This window comes from Salvelinus sp. IW2-2015, linkage group LG17, assembly GCF_002910315.2.
Source record: "Salvelinus sp. IW2-2015 linkage group LG17, ASM291031v2, whole genome shotgun sequence".
NCBI lineage: Eukaryota > Metazoa > Chordata > Actinopteri > Salmoniformes > Salmonidae > Salvelinus > Salvelinus sp. IW2-2015.
Window position 1 is genome coordinate 37,305,284 of NC_036857.1, and position 16,647 is coordinate 37,321,930.

At 42.6% G+C, this 16,647-nt stretch overlaps 1 protein-coding gene across 1 annotated transcript in view; it reads left to right on the top strand.

The window, feature by feature from the left end:
• The first annotated feature begins 184 nt into the window (after positions 1 to 184).
• LOC111976804 (BTB/POZ domain-containing protein KCTD5) overlaps positions 185 to 16,647 on the top strand; it is a 47,781-nt gene continuing 31,318 nt past the window's right edge. The window contains exon 1 of the mRNA XM_024005946.2: positions 185 to 470. Within this exon, the coding sequence (XP_023861714.1) occupies positions 249 to 470 (222 nt within the window). The 5' untranslated portion in view covers positions 185 to 248. The remainder of the gene's footprint in view (positions 471 to 16,647) is intronic.

Genomic DNA, 16,647 nt, shown 5'->3' on the forward strand with positions numbered 1-16,647 from the left:
TATTTTTTTAACAATATAAATATGATAGGGATTTTATGCGTTTTGTCATATTTTATATGTCTGAAATAATTCTGATTTTGGCCCAATGCATATTCTGTTATTGTTGATAAAGTGGAGTGGTAGGCAGCTTGTAGGTGGAGGGAAAGGAGTGGTATCGCCTGTGGATGGAGTGGAGACAGCCTACTTAACTGAAGAGGAGAGGTTTCCTGTCAACAGCCTCAGTCATACCGGAGGGCAGAGAAGAGGGGATGGCAGAAAACAGCGCCGATACTTGTGGTTCCGTTTATCGGAGGTGTTTGACTCATTCTCCCTGGGAAAAACCCCAGTCAACCAGTAACGGGGCTTCCAAATGGGTTCGCTTGAACGTGGGGGGAACCTATTTCTCAACAACACGACAGACGCTGTGCCGAGATCCGAAATCATTTCTGTACCGACTGAGCCAGGCTGACCCCGACCTCGACTCTGATAAGGTAGCTAAGTTAATGTTAGCCGTGCTAGCCTTCTCCGGGTCTCGTGTGTGAATATGTCTGTGTGGGTGGGCATAGGGTGTCTTCAAAGCAAATGTAAGTAGCTATATAATTCGGTAAAAAGTTATATTTTAAGACAAACTAAAACTGCTAGTTTACTAATCCCCGATGCCGACACGACAAATGTCAAACGACGTCCTGCTAGCTAGTTACAGTAGTATCGTTAGCCTGTTGGGTAACCAGCAACAGATCTGGGCCCGTTTACACAAAAGCATTTTAAAGGTAAGATCTTACCCTTATGTTTCTGGGTAACCGGGCCCAGATACCCCGGTTCACTAGTAAGTACGGTTGGCTACGTTAGCTAGCTAGTGCAGATAGCACCACATTGTAAAGAATTTGTTCCTACTAGCGTTCTACAACACGTTATTATCAAATTTTCAACTCCAAATTGGTAATTAACGTTAACTTCTTGCACTATGTATTTTCAGTGGCAAAATTAAATGTGTCCTTTTTGTCTCTGTGACCATGATCAGTTTGTATTGAGGATACTGGGAGATTCAGACCAAGTCTGGTAATAGGTGGTGGGCCATAGCAAGATATCTCTGCTTTAGTTTTCGAGATGATCGACCTTTCGAGAGAGGAACTGGTTTTGAGGTCAGAACGCTCAGATAAACCCAATTTCTCGGCTAGAGCTTCCAGTGTGCGTTCTGAAAGCCCAGAGCGCACTCTGAGTACCATGGCTTTGTTGAATACTTGTTTCTGATTTGATTGAAGTGTTTCCCTTTATAAACTGGGTGGTTCAAGCCCCGACTGCAGATTGTCTGATATACCAGACCCTATACTGCACTTATGTCAAGTTATTTTTACTGGTCTAATTACATTGGTAATCAGTTGATAATAACAATAAGGCACCTCCGGGTTTGTGGTATATTGCCAATGTACCACTGCTAAAGGCTGTATCCAGGCAGTCTTTGTTGTGTCATATATGAGAACAGCCCTTAGCTAAGATATATTGGCCCTATACCACACCCCCTTGGTGCTCCTGAGTGGCGGTGCGGGCTAAGGCACTGCATTTTCACGACTACAGACTCCCTGGTTCATTTCCAGGCTGTATCACAACCAGCCGTGATTGGGAGTCCCATAGGGCGGCGCACAATTGGCCCAGCGGCATCCTGGTTTGGCCGGTGTAGGCTGTCATTGTAAATAAGAATTTGTTCTTAACTTCTTTCAGCTAGGGGGCAGAATTTTTATGTTTGGAAAAATAACGTTCCCAAGGTAAACGGACTGTTTCTCAGGTCCAGATGCTAGAATATGCATATAATTGACAGATTAGGATAGAAAACACTCAAGTTTCCAAAACTGTCAAAATATTGTCTAACAGAACTGATTTTGCAGGCGAAAACCTAAGGAAATCCAACCCGGAAGTGCCTTTTATTTGGAAAAATCCCTGTTCCGTTGCCTGCCCCTCCATTTTAAAGGGGTATCAACCAGATTCCTTTTCCTGTGGCTTCCTCAGGCTGTGACCAGGCTTTAGACATAGTTTCAAGCTTTTATTTTGAAAAATGAGTGAGATTTTTCAAAACGCGTCAGGTGACCTTTGATTAGTTCCTGCGCCCGAGAGATGTAGCTCGACATTTTCTTTCTCTCTTTTATTGAATAGGTTACCGTCCGGTTGAAATATTATCGATTATGTATGTTAAAAACAACATGTTTGACATGTTTCTACGAACATTACGGATACTTTTTGGAATTTTCGTCTGCCTTTCAGGACCGGAACGAGCCTGTGGTTTTCTGAACATAACGCGCAAACCAAATGGCGGTTTTTGGTTATAAAACCAATCTTTATCGAACATTTATTGTGTAACTGGGAGTCTCGTGAGTGCAAACATCCGAAGATTATCAAAGGTAAGCGATTAATTTTATTGCTTTGCTGACTTTCGTGACCATGCTAGCTGTTCTTATTGTTTTGTCTAGTAATTGATAAACTCACAAACGCTTGGATTGCTTTTGCTGTAAAGCATATTTTCAAAATCTGACACGATAGGTGGATTAACAACAAGCTAAGCTGTGTTTTGGTATATTTCACTTGTGATTGCATGATTATAAATATTTTTTGTATTATTTTTGAATTTGGCGCTCTGCAATTCAGCGGTTGTTTACGAAAATGATCCCGGTAAAGGGATCCGTGCGGCAAGAAGTTAACTGACTTGCCTAGTTAGCTAGAAGGTGTTATTTTAGCAATATTTTTGTCTAAAATGTCTAAAATAGATTTTCTATTGAGCTGCTTTTGAATTGAAAATATTATTGGCACTGTTGAATTCGATTTTCATAATGGCAAGCTTGCACTGATTGGTTAGAAAGGCAACTACTTTTAATTTTATTTAACTAGGCAAGTCGGTTAAGAACAACTTATTTACAATAAAGGCCTACCAAATCCCGAGGGGCTTGGGATTAAAAATAAATACAATATAAATATAGGACAAAACACACATCACAACGAGAGATGACACTACATAAAAAGACGGAAGACGACAACATAGCAACGCATGACAACGCAGCATAACATGGTAGCAGCACAAAACATGGTACAAACAACTGCACAAAGGGCAAGGAGGTAGACGCGACAATACGTCATACAAAGCAGCCACAACTGTCAGTGTCCATGACTGGGTCTTAGAATGAAGAGATTGAGATAAAACGGTCCGGTTTGAGTGTTTGTTGCAGCTCGTTCCAGTCGCTAGTTGCAGCGAACTGAAAAGAGGAGCGACCCAGGGATGTATGTGCTTTGGGGACCTTTAACAGAATGTGACTGACAGGACGGGTGTTGTATGTGGAGGATGAGGGCTGCAGTAGATATCTCCGATAGGGGGGAGTGAGGCAAGAGGGTTTCATAAATAAGCATCAACCAGTGGGTCTTGCGACGGGTATACAGAGATGACCAGTTTACAGAGGAGTATAGAGTGCAGTGATGTATCCTATAAGGAGCATTGGTGGCAAATCTGATGGCTGAATGGTAAAGAACATCTTGCCGCTCGAGTAATCTAGCTTGGGTAGGATGGTCATCTGAATCAGGGTTAGTTTGGCAGCTGGGGTGAAAGAGGAGCGATTACGATAGAGGAATCCAAGGCTAGATGTAACTTTAGCCTGCTGCTTTGATATGTGCTGAGAGAAGGACAGTGTACCGTCTAGCCATACTCCCAAGTACTTGTATGAGGTGACGACCTCAAGCTCTAAACCCTCCGACGGAGTAATCACACCTGTGGGGAGGGGCATTCTTCTTACCAAACCACATGACCTTTGTTTTGGAGGTGTTCAGAACAAGATTAAGGGTAGAGAGCTTGTTGGACACTAAAAGCTTTGTTGTAGAGCATTTAACACAATCTGGGGAGGGGCCAGCTGAGTATAAGACTGTATCTGCATATAAATGGATGATAGGGCTTCCTACTGCCTGAGCTATGTTGTTGATGTAAATCRAGAAGAGCGCGGGAGCTAGGATTAAGCCTTGGGGTACTCCCTTGGTGACAGGCAGTGGCTGAGACAGCAGATTTCCTGACTTTATACACTGCACTCTTTGAGAGGGGTAGTTAGCAAACCAGGCCAAAGACCCCTCAGACACCAATACTCGTTAGCCGGCACATAAGAATGGAATGGTCTACCTTCCACCTCAATGCAGCTAAAGGTGGCACAACCAATTATTCAGTGTAAGGGGGCAATTACTTTTTCACAGAGGGGAATTGGGTGTTGCATAACTTTGTTAATTAAATAAGTATCCTTTTTAATTTTTGTAAACTCAGTTTCCTTTATGTAATGTTTTGGTTGAAGAGCTGATAACATTTAGTATATAAAATAAATAATTATGCAGAAAGGGGCCAAATATTTTTGTGTGTAATAAATGCTATTTTTTATTTATTTGTGTGACTTATTTTTTACACCTACCACATCTCTTGACAGATTCGTGCAACAGCAGAGACCATCCACAACTCTATCTAATGACTTTAGGACCATAACAAGCTTACAGGACCTCATCACTTCTGCCTTTTGTTAATGTAAGAACAGGCTAATCCTCTCAACCAAATGCAGGACCACTCAAATTAAATTCCAGTTCTCTGGTTTTGATCGTAATTTAAAGATTTCCATAGCATAAAATTATTGTTCCTTTCACATCTAATTATTTTCATATTCCTCTCCATTTGCTGGCTGAGAAGGCTCTCGCCACAGTGTGTGAGAAGCATGGTGCGCATTTTAGTGCTTGGTTCATGCTTTTTCACACCCGAGCACACTGTAGGAGGGAAGCAGGGTAAATATTTAACATTATCAGCTCCCTGTTCCTCCACTTCTGCCTTCAAACTGCCACCGCTCAACACAATGCCACAGTGCTGCTGTCACTGACAGAACAAGTTAAAAGTCAGCACCACTTCTGTGGTGATGTCACACTGGCAACTTACAAAAAAATGATAATTATGGATGACTGAACATGCCATGTTGGCCCGGTGATGTAACGCTCCGAAAGTTATCCAGCTCAGTTGGTCACGTGATAGAGAAGCAGAGTCAGATGTTACGGTCTCCCTGTCGACTGATGGTAAATATTTTACATTGTGCTGCTTTCTCTTCCTCGATACAGTACTCTTCCCCACCTAGAGTGCTCTGGACGGCAGTGATTTCCCCTTTGCCAGCCCAGCCGTGATTAAACTCTAACGGCCTCTTATGTTGGGAAAGCTTTCAGGGGATTCTAAAAGGAGCTGTTAATTTGAAACATTTATCTGTCATAAATTGTTCAGCTAAATGCAACGGCTGTGAGCCTGGTGAATGATCTGTACCTTAAATGGTCAAGGAAAGCAGAGGGGCAGAAAAACCCAGAGGAAAGGTCAGACTACAAAAAAAAATGACACTGTTTAATGTTTTGAAAATTGAGATGGTTCTACATAGTTTTAATGTCACGTGCACAAGTACAGTGAAGTCTTTCTTGCAAGCTCTAAACTCAATGATGCAGTGATCAATATCAATGTATAAAATAAGATGGGTGTGGATTATATAGCAGTTATATTTGACAGTGAGTTCTTAAGTGTACAACTAAGGGGCATCTGCTCCAACCCTACAATGATCAGACTTCCACTAAGTGCTAGTTTCAGTTTTGTGACTTCTGGAAGGTCTATTCCTCTGTTCAATTCTGATATCTGTAGCTGCATACTCAGATTCAAGTTCCCTAGCTACCCTTTCTTTTTTTTTCTTTTTTTACAACTGATGCTTAAAATGTTGGAGTGAAATTTGAACTACTACTTTGAGCTTTCAAGTGCTAGGCATTTTCAAGCTCCAGCAAACGTTTGACTTTCATGTCGTTGAAGGGTGGGCCACAGTGGTATTTCCTGCAGGAGGATTTGTATTGTGTATGGGAGAACGATTAGGGAATGCTTTAAGGCTTTCCCCTCTCATATGTCTATTCCCCCTTCTAATTACAGTTTGTTTACCCTCATGTCTTTGGGTTTTTGTTAAGCAATTTGGTCTAGTACACAGAACAAAAATATAAATGCAACAATTTTAAAACATTTTACGGCATTACAGTTCATATAAGGAAATACATTAATTAGGCACTAACCTATGGATTTCACATGACTGGGAATATAGATATGCACCTGTTGGTCACAGAACTTTTTAAAGTAGGGGCATGGATCAGAAAACCAGTGTGACCACTATTTGCCTCATGCAGTGCTATNCAAACAGCAAGCAATGCAGGTGTAGAAGCACGGTGGCTAGGAAAAACTCCCTAGAAAGGCCAAAACCTAGGAAGAAACCTAGAGGAACCAGGCTATGACGGGTGGCCAGTCCTCTTCTGGCTGTGCCGGTTGGAGATTATAACAGAACATGGCCAAGATGTTCAAATGTTCATAAATGACCAGCATTGTCAAATAATAATAATCACAGTAGTTATCGAGGGTGTAGCAAGTCGGCACCTCAGGAGTTATTGTCAGTTGGCTTTTCATTGCCGATCATTAAGAGTATCTCTACCGCTCCTGCGGTCTCTAGASAGTTGAAAACAGCAGGTCTGGGACAAGTAGCACGTCCGATGGACAGGTCAGGGTTCCATAGCCGCAGGCAGAACAGTTGAAACTGGAACAGCAGCAAGGCCAGGTGGACTGGGTACAGCAAGGAATCATCATGCCCGATAGTCCTGACGCATGGTCCTAGGGCTCAGGTCCTCCGAGAGAGAGAGAGAGAATTAGAGAGAGCATACTTAAATTCACACAGGACACTGGATAAGACAGGAGAAGTACTCCAGATATAACCAACTGATAAGAGGGTTTTATAAATAAGCATCAACCAGTGGGTCTTGTGACGGGTATACAGAGATGACCAGTTTACAGAGGAGTATAGAGTGCAGTGATAAGGAGCATTGGTGGCAAATCTGATGGCCGAATGGTAAMGAACATCTAGCCGCTCGAGAGTAATCTAGCATGGGTAGGATGGTCATCTGAATCAGGGTTAGTTTGGTAGCTGGGGTGAAAGAGGAGCGATTACGATAGAGGAAACCAAGGCTAGATGTTACTTTAGCCTGCTGCTTTGATATGTGCTGAGAGAAGGACAGTGTACCGTCTAGCCATTCTCCCAAGTACTTGTATGAGGTGACTACCTCAAGCTCTAAACCCTCCGAGGGAGTAATCACACCTGTGGGGAGAGGGGCATTCTTCTTACCAAACCACATGACCTTTGTTTTGGAGGTGTTCAGAACAAGGTTAAGGGTAGAGAAAGCTTGTTGGACACTAAAAGCTTTGTTGTAGAGCATTTAACACAATCTGGGGAGGGGCCAGCTGAGTATAAGACTGTATCTGCATATAAATGGATGATAGGGCTTCCTACTGCCTGAGCTATGTTGTTGATGTAAATCGAGAAGAGCGCGGGAGCTAGGATTAAGCCTTGGGGTACTCCCTTGGTGACAGGCAGTGGCTGAGACACAGCAGATTTCCTGACTTTATACACTGCACTCTTTGAGAGGGGTAGTTAGCAAACCAGGCCAAAGACCCCTCAGACACCAATACTCGTTAGCCGGCACATAAGAATGGAATGGTCTACCTTCCACCTCAATGCAGCTAAAGGTGGCACAACCAATTATTCAGTGTAAGGGGGCAATTACTTTTTCACAGAGGGGAATTGGGTGTTGCATAACTTTGTTAATTAAATAAGTATCCTTTTTAATTTTTGTAAACTCAGTTTCCTTTATGTAATGTTTTGGTTGAAGAGCTGATAACATTTAGTATATAAAATAAATAATTATGCAGAAAGGGGCCAAATATTTTTGTGTGTAATAAATGCTATTTTTTATTTATTTGTGTGACTTATTTTTTACACCTACCACATCTCTTGACAGATTCGTGCAACAGCAGAGACCATCCACAACTCTATCTAATGACTTTAGGACCATAACAAGCTTACAGGACCTCATCACTTCTGCCTTTTGTTAATGTAAGAACAGGCTAATCCTCTCAACCAAATGCAGGACCACTCAAATTAAATTCCAGTTCTCTGGTTTTGATCGTAATTTAAAGATTTCCATAGCATAAAATTATTGTTCCTTTCACATCTAATTATTTTCATATTCCTCTCCATTTGCTGGCTGAGAAGGCTCTCGCCACAGTGTGTGAGAAGCATGGTGCGCATTTTAGTGCTTGGTTCATGCTTTTTCACACCCGAGCACACTGTAGGAGGGAAGCAGGGTAAATATTTAACATTATCAGCTCCCTGTTCCTCCACTTCTGCCTTCAAACTGCCACCGCTCAACACAATGCCACAGTGCTGCTGTCACTGACAGAACAAGTTAAAAGTCAGCACCACTTCTGTGGTGATGTCACACTGGCAACTTACAAAAAAATGATAATTATGGATGACTGAACATGCCATGTTGGCCCGGTGATGTAACGCTCCGAAAGTTATCCAGCTCAGTTGGTCACGTGATAGAGAAGCAGAGTCAGATGTTACGGTCTCCCTGTCGACTGATGGTAAATATTTTACATTGTGCTGCTTTCTCTTCCTCGATACAGTACTCTTCCCCACCTAGAGTGCTCTGGACGGCAGTGATTTCCCCTTTGCCAGCCCAGCCGTGATTAAACTCTAACGGCCTCTTATGTTGGGAAAGCTTTCAGGGGATTCTAAAAGGAGCTGTTAATTTGAAACATTTATCTGTCATAAATTGTTCAGCTAAATGCAACGGCTGTGAGCCTGGTGAATGATCTGTACCTTAAATGGTCAAGGAAAGCAGAGGGGCAGAAAAACCCAGAGGAAAGGTCAGACTACAAAAAAAAATGACACTGTTTAATGTTTTGAAAATTGAGATGGTTCTACATAGTTTTAATGTCACGTGCACAAGTACAGTGAAGTCTTTCTTGCAAGCTCTAAACTCAATGATGCAGTGATCAATATCAATGTATAAAATAAGATGGGTGTGGATTATATAGCAGTTATATTTGACAGTGAGTTCTTAAGTGTACAACTAAGGGGCATCTGCTCCAACCCTACAATGATCAGACTTCCACTAAGTGCTAGTTTCAGTTTTGTGACTTCTGGAAGGTCTATTCCTCTGTTCAATTCTGATATCTGTAGCTGCATACTCAGATTCAAGTTCCCTAGCTACCCTTTCTTTTTTTTTCTTTTTTTACAACTGATGCTTAAAATGTTGGAGTGAAATTTGAACTACTACTTTGAGCTTTCAAGTGCTAGGCATTTTCAAGCTCCAGCAAACGTTTGACTTTCATGTCGTTGAAGGGTGGGCCACAGTGGTATTTCCTGCAGGAGGATTTGTATTGTGTATGGGAGAACGATTAGGGAATGCTTTAAGGCTTTCCCCTCTCATATGTCTATTCCCCCTTCTAATTACAGTTTGTTTACCCTCATGTCTTTGGGTTTTTGTTAAGCAATTTGGTCTAGTACACAGAACAAAAATATAAATGCAACAATTTTAAAACATTTTACGGCATTACAGTTCATATAAGGAAATACATTAATTAGGCACTAACCTATGGATTTCACATGACTGGGAATATAGATATGCACCTGTTGGTCACAGAACTTTTTAAAGTAGGGGCATGGATCAGAAAACCAGTGTGACCACTATTTGCCTCATGCAGTGCTATRCATCTTCGCATAGAGTTGATCATGCTGTTGATTGTGGAATTTGTCCCACTCCTTTAATGGCTGTGCGAAGTTGCTGGATATTGGAGGGAACTGGAACACTATCTCTCTTACACGTTGATCCAGAGCATCCCTAACATGCTTAATGGGTGACATGTATTTTGAGTATGCAGGCCATGGAAGAACTGGGACATTTTCAGCTTCCAGGAATTGTCTACAGAACCTTATGACATGGGGCTGTGCATTATCATGCTGAAACAGGAGGTGATGGCGGTGGATGAATAGTACGATAATGTGTCACGTTATCTCTGTGCATTCAAATTGCCATTGATGAAATGTGATTGTGTTTGTTTTCTGTAGCTTATGTTGACATCAGCAAACCGCTCACCCACGCGACTCCATACACTGTCAGTCACCTGCCCGGTTAAGTTTTAAAACCGTGATTCATCTGTGAAGAGCACACTTCTCCAGCGTGCCAGTGGCCATTGAAGGTGGGCATTTTCCCACTGAAGTCGGTTACGACGGCGAACTGCAGTCAGGCTAAGACCCTGGTGAGGACGACAAGCACCCAGATGAGCTTCCCTGAGACTGTGTTTTTTTTAACACCTTTATTTAACTAGGGAAGTCAGTTAAGAACACATTCTTATTTTCAATGACGGCCTAGGAACGGTGGGTAAACTGCCTTGTTCAGGGGCAGAACGACAGATTTTTACCTTGTCAGCTCGGGGATTCAATCTTGCAACCTTACAGTTAACTAGTCCAACGCTCTAACCAGCTGCTTTACATTGTACTCCACGAGGAGCCTGCCTGTTACACGAATGCAGTAAGAAGCCAAGGTAAGTTGCTAGCTAGGATTAAACTTATCTTATAAAAAAAAAAATCAATCATAATTACTAGGTAACTACACATGGTTGATGATAGTACTAGTTTATCTAGCGTGTCCTGCGTTGCATATAATCGATGCGGTGCGCATTCGTGAAACAGGACTGTCGTTGCTCCAACGTGTACCTAACCATAAACATCAATGCCTTTCTTAAAATCAATACACAGAAGTATATACAGTGGGGCAAAAAAGTATTTAGTCAGCCACCAATTGTGCAAGTTCTCACACTTAAAAAGATGAGAGAGGCCTGTAATTTTAATCATAGGTACACTTCAACTATGACAGACAAAATAAGGAAAGAAAATCCAGAAAATCATATTGTAGGATTTTTTTATGAATTTATTTGCAAATTATGGTGGAAAATAAGTATTTGGTCAATAACAAAAGTTTATACCCTTTGTTGGCAATGACAGAGGTCAAACGTTTTCTGTAAGTCTTCACAAGGTTTTCACACACACTTGCTGGTATTTTGGCCCATTCCTCCATGCAGATCTCCTCTAGAGCAGTGATGTTTTGGGGCTGTTGCTGGGCAACATGGACTTTCAACTCCCTCCAAATATTTTCTATGGGGTTGAGATCTGGAGACTGGCTAGGCCACTCCAGGACCTTGAAATGCTTCTTACGAAGCCACTCNGGATTAAGCCTTGGGGTACTCCCTTGGTGACAGGCAGTGGCTGAGACAGCAGATTTCCTGACTTTATACACTGCACTCTTTGAGAGGGGTAGTTATCAAACCATGCCAAAGACCCCTCAGACACCAATACTCCTTTGCCGGCCCACAAGAATGGAATGGTCTATTGTATCGAAAGCTTTGGCCAAGTCAAAAATAGCAGCACAATATTGCTTAGAATCATGGGCAATGGTTACGTCATTGAGGACCTTTAAGGTTGCACTGACACATCCATAACCTGAGCGGAAACCAGATTGCATACCAGAGAGAATACTATAGACATCAAGAAAGCCAGTCAGTTTATTATTGACAAGTTTTTCCAACACTTTTGATAAACAGGGCAAAATCGAAAGAGGCCTATAACAGTTAGGATTAGCTTGATCTCCCCCTTTTAAATAAAGGATGAACGGTGGCTGCCGTGTTGCATACCATGTTTTTTTGGGGTCAAGTTTTTAAGGAGCTCCTTTAGCATGGATTCAGTGACTGCCTGCAGGGAGAAACTTTGTAGGGGAAAAAGAGGGAGAAGCATTGGGGATAGTCGCATTTAGAAGGGGTGGGAGATTAGGAAATGTTGGACGGCCAAGGAGGAATGGCTGAGTCAAATAGGAATCCTGACTTAATGAAGTGGTGGTTAAAGTGCTCAGCCATGTGCTTCTTGACAGTAACAACCACATCAACATTAAGGGACATGGGCAGCTGTGAGGAGGGTTTGTTCTCCAGGTCTTTAACCATTTTCTAAAACTTTTTGGGGTTAGTTGATTCTTTACCAATTTACAGCGACCAGGTCATGAAGGCTTGCTCATCAAAGTTTTTTTAGCAAGCGTCTATGACAAATCAGAACGGGTCGTTTCACTGAGCAGCCATTTCGAACACAGGCTGTAAAACAGTGATCTCTAAGGTCATTACAGAAAGGTACTAGTCTGGTGTTATCAGCATTATTTGTGAGGTAACTCTCCTTGATGTTATCCTTTTCTGGGTGTTTTGTAGTCATACCTTGTGGGATTGGTGATAATCTGAGAAAGATTTAGGAAGTCCCATTGCTTTAGGACTTGGTCAGGTGGTTTAAGCATGGCCCAATTTAGGTCACCAAGCAGGACAAATTGACTTTGTAAGGGGCCAGGAGAACGCTTAGGGCAGGTAGGGTACACGCTGGTGCTGATGGAGGACAATGGCACCCTGCAACAGTCAACAAAGAGCTATTTGATAGTTTAGTGCTTAAAACCAGCAAATCAAATTGTTTGGGGACAGACTTGGTGGAGACAACCGAGCACTGAAGGTGATCCTTGGTAAAGATTGCCACTCCCCCACCTCAGGAAGATCTGTCTTGCTGAAAAAGGTTATAGCCAGAAAGGTTAACATCAGTATTCAAAACACTCTTCCTTAACCACATCTCAGTAATGACCAACACATTTGGATTGGAGCTGTGATCCCACACTTTCAATTGATCCATTTTAGGTAGTAAGCTTTAGTGTAAATGTGCAGAACCCAGCCTGTTACAAGAGCATAAATCAGTAAAGCAGATATCAGAGCACAAGTGGGTCTAGAATTGGGTCTAGCAACAGTAGATGGGCCAGGGTGTACATGCACATTTCCAGATATCATCAACAGTAATAAAATCAAGGCACGGCATAGGACAGGGAGAGCTCTGCAGTGCTGATTTGACATCTGAATGTGCATCAGATGGTAACAAGATCATATTGTACAGCAATTTCATCAGGTAACATGAATATCAGCATGTTAAATGTGCAACCAGAGGGAAAAGAACTCTGGATCACCTATACTCCACACAGAGATGCATACAAAGCTCTCCCTCGCCCTCCATTTGGCAAATCTGACCATAATTCTATTCTGCTTACAAGCGAAAATTAAAGCAGGAAGCACCAGTGACTAGATCAATAAAGTGGTCAGATGAAGCAGATGCTAAGCTACAGGACTGTTTTGCTAGCACCGACTGAAATATCTTCCGGGATTCCTCCAATGGCATTGAGGAGTACGCCACATCTGTCATTGGCTTCATCAATAAGTGCATCGACGATGTCGTCCCCACAGTGACCTGTACGTACATACCCCAACCAAAAGCCATGGATTACAGGCAACATTCGCACTTAGCTGAAGGGTAGAGCTGCTGCTTTCAAGCAGCGGGACTCTAACCCGGAAGCTTATAAGAAATCCTGCTATGCCCTCAGACTAACCATCAAACAGGCAAAGCGTCAATTCAGGACTAAGATCGAGTCGTACTACACCGGCTCTGACGCGGATGACATTCCCAAGGCCAGCCGGATTACCAGGACGTGTACTGCGAGCATGCGCTGGGCCAACTAGCAAGTGTCTTCAGTGACATTCTCAACCTCTCCCTGTCAGTCTGTAATACCAACATGTTTTAAGCAGACCACCATAGTGCCTGTGGCCAAGAACACTAAGCTAACCTGCCTAAATGACTACCGACCTGTAGCACTCACGTCTGTAGCCATGAAGTGCTTTGAAAGGCTGGTCATGGCTCACATCAACACCATCATCCCAGAAACCCTAGACCCACTTCAATTGGCATACCGCCCCAACAGATCCACAGATGATGCAGTCTCTCTTGCACTCCACACTGCCCTTTCCCACCTGGACAAAAGCAACACCTATGTGAGAATGCTATTCATTGACTACAGCTCAGCATTCAACACCATAGTGCCCTCAAAGCTCATCAATAAGCTAAGGACCCTGGGACTAAACACCTCCCTCTGCAACTGGATCCTGGACTTCCTGACGGGCCGCCCCCAGGTGGTAAGGATAGGTAACAGCACATCCGCCACGCTGATCCTCAACACGGGGGCCCCTCAGGGGTGCGTGCTCAGTCCCGTCCTGTACTCCCTGTTCACTCATGACTGCATGGCCAGGCACGACTCCCAACACCATCATTAGTGCTAATTTTATTTGTATTTTGTCTGTCCTTGCAAACCTGGGAGCCTTAACTCAGCATTCAGTCCCCATTTTAAAATATATAATTGTAATGTACTTTATTTTTCTTCTTGGCTTTCAAAATAGCATGAGACCAAACACTACTCACTCAGTTCCAGGTTGCATGGTGTCCTCAAGTCTCTGTTTGTTTGTTAGAGCACCCTCCGTATAGCTTGGAAAAAGAACCATGGCCACAATCTCTCCGGTTAATTTTTCAAAATTAGGTTGTAGGTTTTGAGTTTTGATCTGGGGCGATACTACTACTACTGTAGTGATCTAGTAAATGTGCTCGCTACTTCAGTGGATGTTGAACACATTTCCATTGGCAAATGTGTTAAATTATAGCCATGGCATGAAAGGGATAATCAACTCGGGGCTCTCTGCGTTCTCTGAAAAATAATGCAACTGAGTGGAAGGTTAGTTCCACTCCGCTCGTGGAACTAACCTTCCATGTTGTTCATCAGCAACCACAGCTAATGAAGTCACTGAAACCCTTAACAAAGAGTTGCAGTCTGTTTTGGAATGGGTGGCAAGTAAACTGGTCCTGAACATCTCTAAAACTAAGAGCATTGTATTTTGGTGCAAATAATTCCTTAAGTGCTAGACCTCAGCTGAATCTGGTAATGAATAGGGTGGCGGTTGAACAAGTTGAGGAGACTAAATTACTTGGCGTTACCTTAGATTGTAAACTGTCACAACATATAGATTCAATGGTTGCTAAGATGAGAAGAGGTCTAGCCGTAATAGATACTCTGCTTTTTTGACGCCACACTTCAAAAAGCAAGTTCTGCAGGCTCTAGTCCAGTGCTGCAAGGAAGGACCTAGTTAAGCTGCAGAATAGGCCCAGAATAGTGCGGCACGTTCTGCTCTTAATTGTAATCGGAGGGCTGATTATAAATACTATGCATGCCAGTCTCTTGGCTAAGAGTTGAGGAGCGACTGACTGCATCACAACTTTTTTTTTTTTAATAAGAAACGTTGTGTTAAATCCCAAATTGCATAGTCAGCTTACACACAGCTCTGACACACACTTATCCCACCAGACATGCCACCAGAGGTCTTTTCAGTCCCCAAATTCAAGAAAATGTGCAGTATTATTTAGAGCCCTTGTTGCATGGAACGTCCTTCAATCTCATTTTGCTCAAATAAACAGTAAACCTGGTTTCAAAAAACAGAAAGCAACACCTCGTGGCACAACACCTCTCCCCTATTTGACCTAGGTAGTTTGTGTATGCATTGATATGTAGGCTACTTGTGCCTTTTTAAAAATGTATGTTCTGTCTTTGAGCTGTTCTTGTCTAATGATATTATGTTTTGTGTGGACCCCAGGAACAGTAGCTGCTGTTTTTGCAACAGCTAATGGGATCCTCATAAAATATCAAGTTGGATGAGTTCTGCTGGTGTACAGAAATCTTTAAGTCATACCACAGATTCTCAATTGGATTGTACAGGGATGCAAACTAGTCAACTTTTGGAGAAATTCGCCGTTTTGTATCCAAAATAGGTGACTTGTGTAGATATGTGATGTGTAGATCCGAAAGTTTGGGAGGGGGCTTTGGATCACTACTGGCTGTAGTAAGTGAACGACTGATGCGCGTTTGAAGCAATACTGGCTATATCCAAGGTTCAGCCAATCGTTCACAACAGAATGCAGCGCAGCACAGCACGCGACTGAAGAGACAACGAACTTGCTAGTTACAGCATCAGCGCATGCTTTGGAAAGACAGCTGAGAGTGGAAAGGCAGCTTGCCAGTTACAGCAGCGAGTCCCCTGAACGATAACGAGGCAGTAATTTTAGGTGAGAAGCCTGACCAAGGGGTGAGAAGGTGATGAAGCCTACTTAATGAGCTGTAACCGAAAAACAACTGGCATTTGGAAAGTTTGAGGTGAGGGAGAAAGTGTGGTGGACCAAGTATTGTTAGCATTGTTAAGTAACATTATCTGTTAGCTAGCCAAAGAAATGTTGAGCAACATTAGCCAACTAATCTGTTGAAATTATTCAGGTAATGAAAATTAGCTGGCTAATAAAGTCACACAGCTAATGTTAGCTAGCTAACATTAAAACAGATGAGCTAGCATTAGTAGTAACCTAACCAATTCGCTATAGTATTAACTGGTATACGACTCCTTGTCGTTCCTCAAGTTATAACGCGTTAGTTGCTTACTGGACCCTGGCAATCTGTGTGAAATGTTAACTAGCTAACGAACTAACCGCTATGTTAACTGTTTTCCCTCTACAGTATGTGGTTAACTTTCAGAATGAGAGAATTAGGTAAAAATGAGGGGTTGCTTGTTAAACAAGTGGACCTGGCTTAAGCTGGATGCCACTATAGAGGTGAAAGAAACACCACACACTTTCCCTCTTTTTCTCAATATAGTGGATAAAAAGGGGTATGCCAGGTGTACTCTGCCTGAAAGAGATCAATTATGCCAACAAATGGTATCCTGCTCTGCTGGCACATTGTAGAACAGATGTCCACAGGCAGTAAGTGTATAATGTGCAGTGTAGCCCAAATATATTGCTTTTGTTGTGTTGAATTTGACAGTAACACGTGTGTGTGTGT